Source organism: Nomascus leucogenys, chromosome 12 (genome assembly GCF_006542625.1).
Source record: "Nomascus leucogenys isolate Asia chromosome 12, Asia_NLE_v1, whole genome shotgun sequence".
NCBI classification, from domain to species: domain Eukaryota; kingdom Metazoa; phylum Chordata; class Mammalia; order Primates; family Hylobatidae; genus Nomascus; species Nomascus leucogenys.
This window is the reverse complement of record NC_044392.1, coordinates 98,149,158-98,162,952: the sequence shown is the minus strand read 5'-3', so window position 1 is coordinate 98,162,952 and position 13,795 is coordinate 98,149,158. Positions and strand designations below refer to the sequence as shown.

Below are 13,795 nucleotides of genomic sequence, written 5' to 3'. Positions count from 1 at the left end.
AAACTGTCTTCTGTAGATTTAATATAAACATAACCACCATTTATAACATAACATTCATGGGGAAAAGGTTTCTGAGACCTGAACACATAGATTTTTAAGTGAATCCTTAAGTTTACTGCTGACTCAGATAGCATAAATACTCTTTTTGTGGGCATTGTAATAGAAGAATGGAAGAAGAAATGAATCCAGGTCAGGGAGGGAAAAGAGGGAGGAAAAGGAGTTAATTAAAAGGATGACAAGGGAACAAAAGACTAGTTTGCTTCTTTGAAAATAAAATTTTAGAAATTTTTAGTCCGGAATAAAAAACAAAGAAAAAAGAAATTTTTAGTCTGACTTTTTTCATATGCCCTATATTTGAGTAATTTTATATACTTTATAAAACACTTCTATATTATTGCATTAATTCTTATAATAATCTTGTGGAAAAGTCTGGTATTTCTAGTTTATAGATAAAGAAATGGTAGCTTTAAAAGTTTAAAAAATTTACCTGAGCATTCATAGTTTGTAAGGCACAGATCTCAAAATCAGTAATGTATGTAATGGTTCATAGCACCAGCTGTGGAGCTAGACTGCCTGGGTGCAAATGCTGTCTCTACCAGTTACATTCATGCCTCAGTCTCCTTATAACTAAGTGGAGAAAATAATGGTGTCTATTTGATAGGATTGTTGTAATAATTATGTGATTTAAACTAATTAAAGAACTTAGAGCATTCTTGACACTTAGTAAGCACTTATAAATGTTGGATATTTTATTATAATTTTAATTTCCACATTACAGAGGTATCTCATAATTGGAATTCATAGTTATATAATGCTTAATCTTTTTTTTTTTTTTTTTTGAGAAGTTCTTGCTCTGTCACCCAGGCTGGAGTGCAGTGGCGTGAACACAGCTCACTGCAGTCTCAACCTTCTGGGCTCAAGCAAGCCTCCCACCTCAGCTTCCTTAGTAGCTGGGACAGTGGAGGTACACGCCACCACACCCAGCTATTTGTCAGTTTTTTTTTTGTAGAGCTGACGTCTTGTTATGTTGTCCAGGCTGGTCTCAAACTCCTGGGCTCAAGTAATCCTCCCACCTTGGCCCTCCCAAGTACCAGGATTGCAGGTGAGCCGCCATGCCTAGCCCCAAATAGCTGTTATTTTTTTTTTTTTTTTTGAGACGGAGTCTCACTCTGTCACCCAGGCTGGAGTACAGTGGCACAATCTTGGCTCACTGCAACCTCCACTTCCCAGTTTCAAGCAATTCTCCTGCCTCAGCCTCCACAGTAGCTGGGATTACAGGCGCACGCCACCACACCTAGCTAATTTTTGTATTTTTAGTAGAGATGGGGTTTTGCCATGTTGGACAGGCTGGTCTCAAACTCCTGACCTCAGGTGATCCACCCACCTCCGCCTCCCAAAGTACTGGGATTACAGGGTTGAGCCACCACGCCCAACCTCCAAATAGCTTTTAAATGACAGAATAAGGTAAATAATCTGTTTTCTGATCCCAAGTCCTTTTATGACTCCATTCCAATAACATAGAAAATAAGACAATTTAAAATTTGTCATTTCTAATTGTGAAGTCAAGTTTTGGCAAAATACTCTGAGAATTAACATTTTTATTTGGTCTAGTAATGAAAAGTTATTTTTTGATGAGAAAAAAATGGTTATTTCCTTGTCTGTTAATACAGTAGCCATGTCCTAGACTAGATATGCTTTAAGATCTTATGTGAAAGAATTAGAAATGATTATTATCAGGCTGGGTATGGTGGCTCATGCCTGTAATCCCAGCACTTTGGGAAGCTGAGGCGGGTGGATTACCTGAGGTCAGAAGTTCGAGACCAGCCTGACTAACATGGCAAAACCCTGTCTCTACTAAAAATACAAAAATTAGCTGGGCATGGTGGCCCATGCCTGTAATCCCAGCCACTTGGGAGGCTGAGGCAGGAGAATCACTTGAATCTCAACTAGAAGGCGTAAGTTGTGGTGAGCTGAGATCACGCCATTGCATGCCAGCCTAGGCAACAAGAGCAAAACTCCATCTCAAAACAAAAAAAAATTTAAAAAATAGAAATGATTATTATCAATGTTTATGTCTTTTCTTTATTTAAAAATTTATAGCTTCATCCTCATCTGCGATTTCTGCACACTCCCCATCAATTATTGTAGCTGTTGTAGAAGGGAGAGGACTTGCCAGAGGTGAAATAGGAATGGCAAGTATTGATTTAAAAAACCCCCAAATTATACTATCCCAGTTTGCAGACAACACAACATATGCAAAGGTAAGTATTAATGATCCAGAAAATGGTTGCTCTGTTAGGCAGTATCTAGATTTTAAAGTCAGTGCCTTCCCAATTTGTTTACTTTTTGGTAGAATAAAGGTTATTCATTATTATGTCAATGTAAATACTCTGCATTAAAATTGTCTTATATCTGATTTTTATTTTTTAAATATATTTTGTCCAAAAAGAATGTGTTTTACTGTTACTTGAATAAGCTATTGTTAGTATTAGTTTCTAAAATTAACATCTTCAAATTAATAATTTCTGGATTTATTCCAAAGGTAATATATGTGATAATGTGGTACTGATCATAATCCTTAAAGACACAATCCCAAATGCCATAATCCCGATGTTCAAATCTTGAAAGATCAAAATCCCTAATGTTGAAATCCTGAAAGCTTAATTCTAGGGAAGGGATTAATGCGTTTTTGGTTGTACACAAGATAGTTGCATCATGTTAGACACATCATATTAGGCAGAACTACTACCTTGTTATTTTATTCGGAAATTAGGTATGGTTTAAGGAGATGCATAGGGGTGCCAAAATGGCAAGGGATGGACTTGTGGATTTAAGTATAGGTGACAACTTGACTGTATTAAAAAAATACCTAGTAAAGCATTATTTGGGCTGTGTCTGTGAGGTTGTTTCTAGAGGAGATTAGTGTGTGAGTCTGAGTGGACTAGGTGGTGAAAATGCGCCCTCAGTGTTGGTGGGCACCTTGCAATTGGCCAGGGCCCAGAGAGAGCAAATACAGAAGTTGAATTGGTCTCTCTCTGAGAGCTGGGACAGACTTTCTGCTGCTGCCTTGGACATCAGAAATTTGACTCCACAGAAGTTCATTATCACAACATTGACTGTGTGTAAGCATTGTGCATATACGTAAAAATGTTGAAATTTTTTTGATAAATGAAGACATGACCTTTTTGTACATCATTTATTTATGGAAGATAAAATTTATTTCTTGAAATCTCAGCTCTTCAGGCAACTGTGTATGTGGTGACCCATAGAAGTTTTTGATCTATCTCATCAAAAGACTTAGGTTGTCCCTGGTGGTATTTCAGATGACCATATTTATGAAGCTTGGTGCAGACAATTACGAACCATAGTGATATGCATTTATACATTTTGCTTTTTGACTAATTTCTATTTTTTGACTAATTTTTTTGTGAATATAGTTTGTCTGCTCATAACTGTTATTATACCTGTGTGACTGTCATTAGTACACTTAAGTGTTTATACTTGCAAAAATATGTTATTATTGCCTTCCGTAAAGTGGTCTATAAAGTGTACTGTTATGTTTTTATATGTTTCTCAAATAAATCCCCTTTTAAAAATGCAAATCAATATCTTTAAAATTGTTTTTGAAGTTATTTCTTCCAGAACTGTGTTTTTGGGATTTTGGTCTTTTGGTATTGGGATTTTGGGGATTTTTAGACTTTAAGGATTTTGCTCTTTTGGGATTTCGACATTCAGGATTACGGCATTTGAGATTGTGTCTTTCAGGATTATGGCCCAAACCCATGATAATGCTAATTCCAGAGGATTATTTCCACTGAACTGTATTTGAATTTTATTTTTTCAGAGGTAAAGAAAACTAGTATCTTAGATCAGTCAGAATTTAGCCTCTTAACTTCTTGCCTTCACTTCTTATTTTGCCTTCATTTTATATCACTCATTCATTTGGGCCACTCACCTGTTGTCATGGGAATTTGCATGATCTATCAGGTAGAGATAGTTTACTCCTAATTTCTATGTTATTTAACTCAATTATTATTTTATTTTATTTTTAAAAAGTCTTGCTTTTTTGCCTAGGCTGAAGTGCAGTAGCATGATCATGATTCACTGCAGCCTCCCACCTCAGCCTCTTGAGTAGCAGGGACCACAGGCAAGCACCATCACATACAGCTGATTTTTAAATATTTTTTGTATAGATGAGGTCTTGTTCTGCTACCCAAGCTAGTCTCAAACTCCTAGACTTAAGTGATCCTGCCCCCTCAGAAGTTGAATTGCCCCTCGGGTTCCCAAAGTACTAGAATTATAGGCATGAGTCATCGAGCCTAGTCAATTATTATTTTGAAGATGTGATCTAGTGTTTTATTTCTAGTGTTTCATTATTTTTTAATTCTCTTCCTTTAGTTCCTCTTTATAGTCCTCCAGTATATAGACTTCCCTTTCCTAATAATTAATTTTTTATTATACCTAACAACCTTAATGATACTACTATTGCATACTAACTTCATCTGTCGGTATTTTATACTTTTATACAATTTCAAAAGAGTAGGAAAAAAGTTTTTAAAAAACAGGAATGTTAGACAAATTGAGAATTTCTGTGTTTAGAATAGTTTTAAGAAATACACCTTCTTTTATGAAAAGCTAAGGCATGAGGCAGATGTTTCTCATCTGTGTTTATGTACTTTTCAACACTTAATCTGTGTACCAGTGTGGCCATACTGATTGTATTGCCATAGTTACCCTTTTTTTTTTTTTTTGAGACAATGTGTCACTCCAGGTTGGAGTGCAGTGGCGCAATCTTGACTCACTGCGACCTCTGCCTCCCGTGTTCAAGCAATTCTCCTGCCTCAGCCTCCCAAGTAGCTGGGATTACAGGTGCGCACCACCAAGCCTGGCTAATTTTTGTATTTTTAGTAGAGACAGGGTTTCACCATGTTGGCCAAGCTGGTTGTGAACTCCTGACCTCAAGTGATCCACTCGCCTTGGCCTCCCAAAGTGCTGAGAGTACAGGCGTGAACCACCTCGCCTGGCCCATAGTTACCCTTATTGGATGTATTTATATTTTTCATGGAGATGGATAAAATACTAAGTGTAAGAATTTATTTAAAAACAATTTTGGGAATATATATTTGATAAGTTCAAATTAATTTTTGAACTTAAGGCTGTTAGAAACTATTGTGAGTAAAATATAGGCTATTTTATGACAGTATTTTATATTAGTAGTTATATAGGAGATATATGTTTAATATACTACCATTAGAAATATATATACATATATATTTTGTTGGCAGTGGTGGTGGTGGTGTTTGTTTGTCTGTTTGTTTTTGAGACAGATTTTCCCTCTGCTGCCTAGACTGGAGTGCAAAGGTGCCTGGTGCGATCTCAGCTTACTGCAACCTTTGCCTCCTGGGCTCAAACAATTCTCATGCCTCAGCCTCCTGAGTAGCTGGGATTACAGGCATGCACCACCATGCTCGGGTAATTTTTGTATTTTTTTTTTTTTTTTTTTTTAGTAGAGACAGGGTTTCACCATGTTGGCCAGGTGGGTCTCGAACTCCTGGCCTCAAGTGATCTGCCCCCCTCAGCCTCCCAAAGTGCTGGGATTACAGGTGTGAACCCACCTGGCTAGAAACGTATTTTAATTGAAATATATCATTAGGACAATTATAATTTTGTGTATCTATGAATTAATTTTAAGTACTTATCTCAGAAAAATATGAAACTTTTTTATTTCCTAAGCTTTATTTAAGAAATTATTTATTCAAATGATTTCAGGTGATCACTAAACTTAAAATTTTATCACCTTTGGAAATAATAATGTCAAATACTGCTTGTGCTATGGGGAATTCCACCAAGTTGTTCACTCTGATCACAGAAAATTTCAAGGTAAGTGATGTTTACTGTTTGTAACATTCAAGATCTAATCACTTATTTATTTATTTATTATTTATTATTTATTTATTTTTTTGAGACAGAGTTTCACTCTGTCACCCAGGCTGGAGTGCAATGGAATGATCTCATCTTACTGCAACTTCCAGCTCCCGAGTTCGAGCGATTCTCCTGCCTCAGCCCCCCGAGTAGCTGGCACTACAGGCGTGTGTTACCACACCCAGCTAATTTTTGTATTTTTAGTAGAGATGGGGTTTCACCATGTTGGCCAGGCTATTTTCAAGCTCCTGACCTCAAGTGATCTGCCCGCCTCGGCCTCCCAAAGTGCTGGGATTACAGGCATGAGTGAGTCACTGTGCCCGGCCCTAATCACTTTATTTAAAATTTACTTAATAATATCATTATAAAGAACAATAATTTTAGTAACTTTATATTTAGAGTCCTAAAGTAATCACTAAATACAAATCCTAATCTAAGGGACTGTTAATACAGATAATAAAAATGATAGGGAATTTACTTATTTGATTTGGCACCCCGATCTACTTTAAACAAAAGAAAAAATGTTTTAGGTAATAAGGACGTTTCTCAGAGCATACAAGGGGCAGACCCATAGAGAAAGCATAGGTTTCCCTTACATGTGTTTCCTGGAAACTACTTATTCTGCTGTCAGACTAGTTGGAATTGAAGTTCTTAGGGGATAGCACCTATCAGCAAGTACCTTTTTCTATAGGGAATCTAATTTGTATTACAGAATTGTTTCAGCTTCCCCTGATAACATGTACTGCCTTACAATTAGCCTGCTACTCTAGTGTCCATCTGTAGGACTGTGGTGGGTAAGCACTGTGGAACCTTATCCAACAAGAATGGGGGCTGTGGCTCCAAACCAAGTAGACAGCATTGCAGTTGGAATAATTCCTTAGGAGTGCAAATTATTTTCAGAATATACTATATTTTGTTATGTTTGTAGACTTATCTTTTACTTTAACACATTTGGAACCAAGCTGAGGTTTGGAGTCCAGTGAGTTCCTTTCCTGTTCCTAGTATATTCAGCATCTGCAGTCATATAAGATTTGTCGTGGTACTCTTAGAGATCCTGTATAGATGAGCTGCCTTTGACTCATTGCCAGAGGTAGTCCCTATTCTAAATCTGTTGTCTGTTAGACGAATCACTTTATCTGTTCTTTTTCATTTATAACTTTATACTTCTTTTCATTACGCCTATTTATCCATACCTTTCCAACTTTCATGTTTTGTTGTTGTTCTGATTAGGCCTTATAGTTCTTTTGGTTATAAATAAGAGAAATCTAATGTAAACTACCTTATGCAAAAAAGGAAATGTATTGGCTTATGTAACTGGGAAGTCAATGGTTGAACAGATCCTGTTCCCACTGTCAAAGGTAAATAAAGCCAAACACTAGCTAAATATTTTAATCAGTAATATGCTGTTGCAACAGAGAAAAGAGTCCAGGGTGGACTGAATTGAACTTCAGTTTATACTGGGCATTTTAATGGGAGAATAAGGGAATAAGGAGGAGTAAGCACAAGCTCAGTAGAGTCAGGGAAGTGAAAAATTACTATAACAAAAAGTAAGACCGTGTGCGGTGGCTCATGCCCGTAATCCCAGCACTTTCGGAGGCTGAGGCGGGTGTATGACAAGGTCAGGAGATCAAGACCATCCTGGCTAACACGGTGAAACCCCATCTCTACTAAAAATACAAAAAAATTAGCCAGGCCTGGTGGCATGCGCCTGTAGTCCCAGCTGCTGGGGAAGGTGAGGCAGGAGAACCACTTGAACCTGGGAGAAGGAGGTTGCAGCGAGCCGAGATTGTGCCACTGCACTCCAGCCTGGGCGACAGAGCAAGACTCCATCTCAAAAGAACAACAACAACAAAAAATCTGGGTTTGCTAACTGGCACTTACCGAAGTTAGGCTCCTACTCTCCCACAGAGGATAGGAGACAGGGACCCTATCTTTAGGTGTTAAGTGGAATAAACAGTAAATTTTTTTTGGCAGCCTGAGTTTTCTTAGGCTGGCACTTTATGAGAGGCTAAGGTCATCCTAGCGATGTGGCTTTGAGCAGTTAGAAACAATGTTAGTGTTTCGTTCAAGTCTTTATAGGCCGGATGGAGGCTTAGTTGAGAAGAAGGCTCATAGTAGCCCAGGTAGAGTTTGGTCAAAGAGAGAATCTTTATCGCTACTCTCATTCCCCATATCATCCTTTTTCTACTGCAGATAGTTTACTTCTGTGAGATTTAAGAAGATGATTGCTAATGGCTCAAGGCTGATGTCATCTCAGCTTAGCTAACCCAGAGGGAAAACAATTTCTTTATTCTGTTGTCCATGTATGAATTCCAGGGAAGGATGCTGACTGATCCCGCTTTGTTCAGTTTCTCACATGTTAAAGTAATCACTATTTCTGGGGGTAGATACACTATGATTGACTAATCCTTTCGCTGTGGGACACAGAATACTATGATAGCTAGGCCTTCCAGAATCACATGGAATGGGGGATAAGTCCTCCAAAGGCAAAAACAACATAATTTCAGTACATTTGAATAGTAAGGCAGTATAGCATAGTGCTTAAGAATAGAAAAGTCAGATAGTCCCGGTTTCAAATCTTGACTCTAAGTGATCTAGTGCAAGACACTTAACTTCTTGGAGCTTCAGTTTTTTCATCAGTAAATTAGGGACAATAGGAGATACCAGCCTCCTAGAAAATTGATATTTTATGTAGGGTAATCAGAGATGGCCTCACTGATAAGGTTACATTTGGGCAAAGTTCTGAATGGAGTGAGGGAGCAAGCCATGGAGGTATTTGAGGTAAAAGTATTCTAAGCAGAGGGGAAATTCAATATTATTATTATCATTATTACTATTATGACTACACTTACCATAAGAAGACCTTCATTAGCCAGGTGTAGTGACATGTGCCTGTAGTCCCAGGTACATGGGAGGCCAGGGTGGGAGGATCACTTGAGTCCAGTAGTTCAAATCTAGCCTGGGCAACATAGTGAGACCCCTCTCTTAAGAAAAAAAAAAAAAGACCTGCATTAAATCAAAAGCCATATGAAGTATAAGGAAAATGGACTTCAAAGAAATCTAAATTTAAGTCTCAGCTTTGGCACAGATCAACTGTATAATATCAGAAAAGTTACTTGACTTTTCAGAATTTTATTTATATGAAAACCGGAATTAATAAGATATGTCCCTACTTGGTCATGGTATTTTTTCATTATTAACAGCTCTTACATAGTCCATTGATATCATATTACCTTTTCTTAACCATTAGTTTTATTCAAAGGAGGTAAACCTTTCACTTAACAACTTGATGCTTTTTAAAAGTTCCATTATCAACCGGGTGCTGATGTCTCACTGGTAATTCCAGAATTCCAGCATTTTGGGAGGCCAATGTGGGAGAATCACTTGAGCCCAGGAGTTTGACACCAGCCTAGGCAACATAGTGAGAGCTTGTCTCTGCTTAAAAAAAAAAAAGAAAATTAACCAGCTAGATGTAATGGTGTGTGCCTGTAGTCCCAGCTACTCAGGAGGATGAAGCAAGCAGATTGCTTGTACCCTGGAGTTCAAATTTGTAGTGAGCTATGATCATGCCACTGTACTCCAGCCTGGGCAACAGAGTGAGACCCTGTCTCAAAAAGATTATAATTTTCTCTTTGTTCTAAATAAAGTCAATTCACTTTATGTAAATAGTATATCATAGGTAGAATTGGTGTTTTAATCTTTTCACCTGGGGCATTATAAGAATCTACCCTTTCTCAATTATGATAGACTATGGAAAGATGAATATAAAACTATGAAATGTTATTTCTATACAAAAAATTACTAAAAGGCATAGACTGTCATGTTTATTTTTTATTATTGTATCTAACATATTCCATTAAATCTCATAAGAGTAAGGTCTAATAAGAGATAACAAACTACTATAATTCACTTAGCAAGGATAATCATTCTTTCTATATAAATAACTAAGAAAAGTTCTTATTTAAATGTTGAAATTTTTATACAATATTTAAGCCACTTACCTAGCATGTGTTTAAGAAAGCAGTTTTGGGCAAGCGCATGGCACTTCAAACTTCATTTTGAAATTAAAACTTCTTTTCAGAATGTTAATTTCACTACTATCCAAAGGAAATACTTCAATGAAACAAAAGGATTAGAGTACATTGAACAGTTATGCATAGCAGAATTCAGCACTGTCCTAATGGAGGTTCAGTCCAAGTAAGTTATGTATTTATTTATTTTTTTACTAGCCCACAGCTACCAATATCATATCAAGTAAGTTATAACTTAAGGAAAGTAAATAAATCTCCAGTGTGAGTTCCACAAGGGCAGGGACGTTTGTCTGTTTTGTTCTCTGCTGCATTCCTACCACCTGGAAAATTACCTGGTTCATAATACATAGTAATTATTGAAATAGTGAAATAGTTAATTAAAATTTATACACAGGCATATATTGCTAACTGAATTTATATAGAATTTCTCCAAATTAGTCATAAGCTATTGACCTAATGGTTCCTGCTCACTTTACTTTGGAGTGAAAGGCTCAAGTAGCAACAGTAAACTGGAAATGTGAGGGTGTAGAAGTGAAACACAGGTAAAGCTGTGTTCCTGTTTCTTTCTGTCTTTACTCCTAAAAGATTCAGCATGAGACAGAGAATGATATTTTTGGAACACATATTTCCTAGAACATATGAAATAGATACTTTCTTTGAGCCAGGTTGGATTACCTTTTTACTCAGTTAATAACAATCATTATTCTCACTGAGATCGTAATATACTTCTCTGTACATTGAGACCTGATTCTACCATTAAATTACCAGATTTTTCCAGGCTAGGCACAGTGACTCGCGCCTGAAATCCCAGCACTTCGGGAGGCCAAGGAGTTTGAGACCAGCCTCAGCAACATGGCAAAACCTCATCTTTACCAAAGATACAAAAATTACCTGGGTGTGGTGGTGCATGACTGTCATCCTAGCTACTTGGGAGGCTGAGGCAGGAATATTGCTTGAGCCTGGGAGGTGGAGGTTGCAGTGAGCCGAGATCACACCACTGTACCCTAGCCTGGATGACAGAGCTAGACCCTGTCTCAAAATAAATAAATAAATAATCAGACATTCCCAACATTATTTGAATACTTAGAATGGTACATCAAAAATTGATGCAAATTACCTTTGATTGAATGTTATCTCCTAACACAGGATTTATCGGAATTTGAAGTCCCTCAAGTGTCAGACTTGAACAAATTATTTATTTTCATTCATTTTTATGATTTAGAGGTTATTTACCTAGTTTTCAAAAATATGAAATACCTGGTGTACCTTTTCCTTTTGAGTTTAAGCAATGCTATGCAAATATTTATAATTTTTCTTAAATTAAGGGGAAATAGATAATTTTTTATATTAAAGACTTATAGTGATGTATTATTGGTCATCTTTTAGGTATTACTGCCTTGCAGCTGTTGCAGCTTTGTTAAAATATGTTGAATTTATTCAAAATTCAGTTTATGCACCAAAATCGCTGAAGATTTGTTTCCAGGGTAGTGAACAGACAGCCATGATAGATTCATCATCAGCCCAAAACCTTGAATTGTTAATTAATAATCAAGACTGTAGGTAAGATCATTCATTTTATTCTTATAAAATATATCGTTATATTTTATTTTGTTTCTGTTAATAGTTACTTTAAAGTTCTTTTTTTTTTTTTTTTTTAATTTTGAGATGGAGTTTTGCTCTTGTTGCCCAGGCTGGAGTGCAGTGCTGTGATCTCGGCTCACTGCAACCTCTGCCTCCTAGGTTCAAGCAATTCTTCTGTCTCAGCCTCCCAAGTAGCTGGGACCACAGGCATGTGCCACCATGCCTAGCTAATTTTTGTATTTTTAGTAGAGACAGGGTTTCACCATATTGGCCAGACTGGTCTCAAATTCTTGATCTCAAATTATCCACCTGCCTCGGCCTCCCAAAGTGCTGGGATTACAGCCGTGAGCTACTGCTCTCAGCCTAATTCAAACTTCTTTGAATTATTTGATGAAGAATTTTATTTAAGAGGTAGGGTCTTGCTATTTTGTGCAGGCTGATCTCAAACTCCTGGGCTCAAATGATTCTCCTGCCTCATCCTCCCAAGTAGCTGAAACTATGGGCACAAACTGCCATGCCCAGCTAATGGTAGAGAAATATTAAATAAGCAAGTTTTAAATCATTGTACTGTTATTGCTGAACTGGTCAGATGTTTCACCAAAATCAAGTTTTAAAAAGATATTTGTACTAAATAACAAAAAACAACCCAGTTCAGAACTGGGTAAAGGAACTTAATAGACATTTTCACAAGGAAGGTAAATAAATGGCCAGTAAGTACCTGAAAAGATGCTCAACTTTACTAGTCATTAGGGAACTACAAATCAAAACCACAGTTAGATACCACTTCACATCCATTAGGTTATAGGTTAAAAATACTCTGTCTTTGACTTTCTATGATATCCTATGTTATCATAGCATAGAAAGTCAATGACCAAGCCTGGTAGTTATTACAAAGTGTTTTATATTCAGTTTTACCTTGTCATGTTTCATACCTTATCATTATTTGTCATTATCATTGTCAAACATTGTTTGACTTCCTGCTATATATTAGGGATACAGATATTTAAGTGATAGATCTCCAGGAGTTAGTATTATAGTTGAAAGGAACAACTGAAAAGTCTTTTCACAGACTTAAATGAAAGAATCCTCAGGTTAAAAGATGGATATTCTATGTACTGAACTATCTGAATAGCTCCAGTGCTTTCATAGGCTTGCTGCCTGTTCAGTGCAGTATTACATCTATTGATTTCTATAACAAATGGGAGGTTTATATGTGCCCCTTACCTCCTTTGTTCCTGCAGAAATAAGTTCTCAAAAAAAAAAATTGTACATGTGATGGGAGACCCCCCCGCCAAGCCAGTTGATATGAGTAGTTCCCTACAAATTCGTTTAAATTGGTATGACAAAAATCTGGTAGAATGATGACTAAATCTTAAAAGTCATTCATGTTTCCTCTCCTTTCGCACCTCAGATTTGATTCATCGGAAAATCCTCTTGATCTAGCCTTCAGGGTATATACCGGTTCTGGATCACTTCTCACCATTTGCAAGGCTACTACCCTAACCCAAACCTCTATCATCTTTAGCATAGACTACTATAATAGCCTCCTAGCTTTTCTTTCTGCCCTCTTCTTACCCTCCTATAGTTTATTCTCAACATATTAATAGTAGTCACACTGTGATATCCTTTTAATCCAGAAATCAGATCTTGCAACTTTTCTGCTGAAAACCTTCCAGTGGCTCTCCTTACATTTACAATAGAATCCAGACTCTTTGGCCTACAAGGACTTCTATGTCCTGGCCTCTATCAACTTCTTCATGAATCTCCCTCTATTCTTACCCCCACTTGCAAAGCTCCACTAACCTTGATCTTCTTTTTTTTCTGGAGCCAGACTTCCTGGGCTTAAATTGCTGCTATGCTACTTACTTGGAAATCTGGGACAAGTTACCTAATTTCCTTGTACTTAAGTTACTTCTGTTGTAAAATGATGTGGCCAATAATAGGGTCTATCTCATAAAATAGTTATTAGAATTAAACAAGTTAATACATTTAAAATGCTTGGAACAATTCTGGGTACATTACTAAGTATCATTTTATGTTAGCTGTCCTCATTATTGTTGTCATGATTACCATCCCATCATCATCTTTGCATTGCTGCCTTCTTTTTAATCATTCAGTTCTCAACTCTACTGTCAAATTCATAGGGAAGTCTTTCTTAATCAACCTAACTAAAGCAACCACTCTGGTCCTTCTCTGTATATTCCTGGTTTTTTTTTTTGTTTTTGTTTGTTTGTTTGTTTGTTTGAGATGGAGTCTCGCTC

General features: G+C 36.9%; 1 protein-coding gene across 1 annotated transcript in view; it reads left to right on the top strand.

Moving 5' to 3' along the window:
- Nucleotides 1–13,795, top strand: part of MSH4 (mutS homolog 4) — a 133,057-nt gene that overhangs the window by 11,727 nt on the left and 107,535 nt on the right. The window contains exons 3-6 of the mRNA XM_030823466.1: nucleotides 2,101–2,261; nucleotides 5,770–5,880; nucleotides 10,004–10,119; nucleotides 11,340–11,513. Coding sequence (XP_030679326.1) covers nucleotides 2,101–2,261; nucleotides 5,770–5,880; nucleotides 10,004–10,119; nucleotides 11,340–11,513 — 562 coding nt within the window. The remainder of the gene's footprint in view (nucleotides 1–2,100; nucleotides 2,262–5,769; nucleotides 5,881–10,003; nucleotides 10,120–11,339; nucleotides 11,514–13,795) is intronic.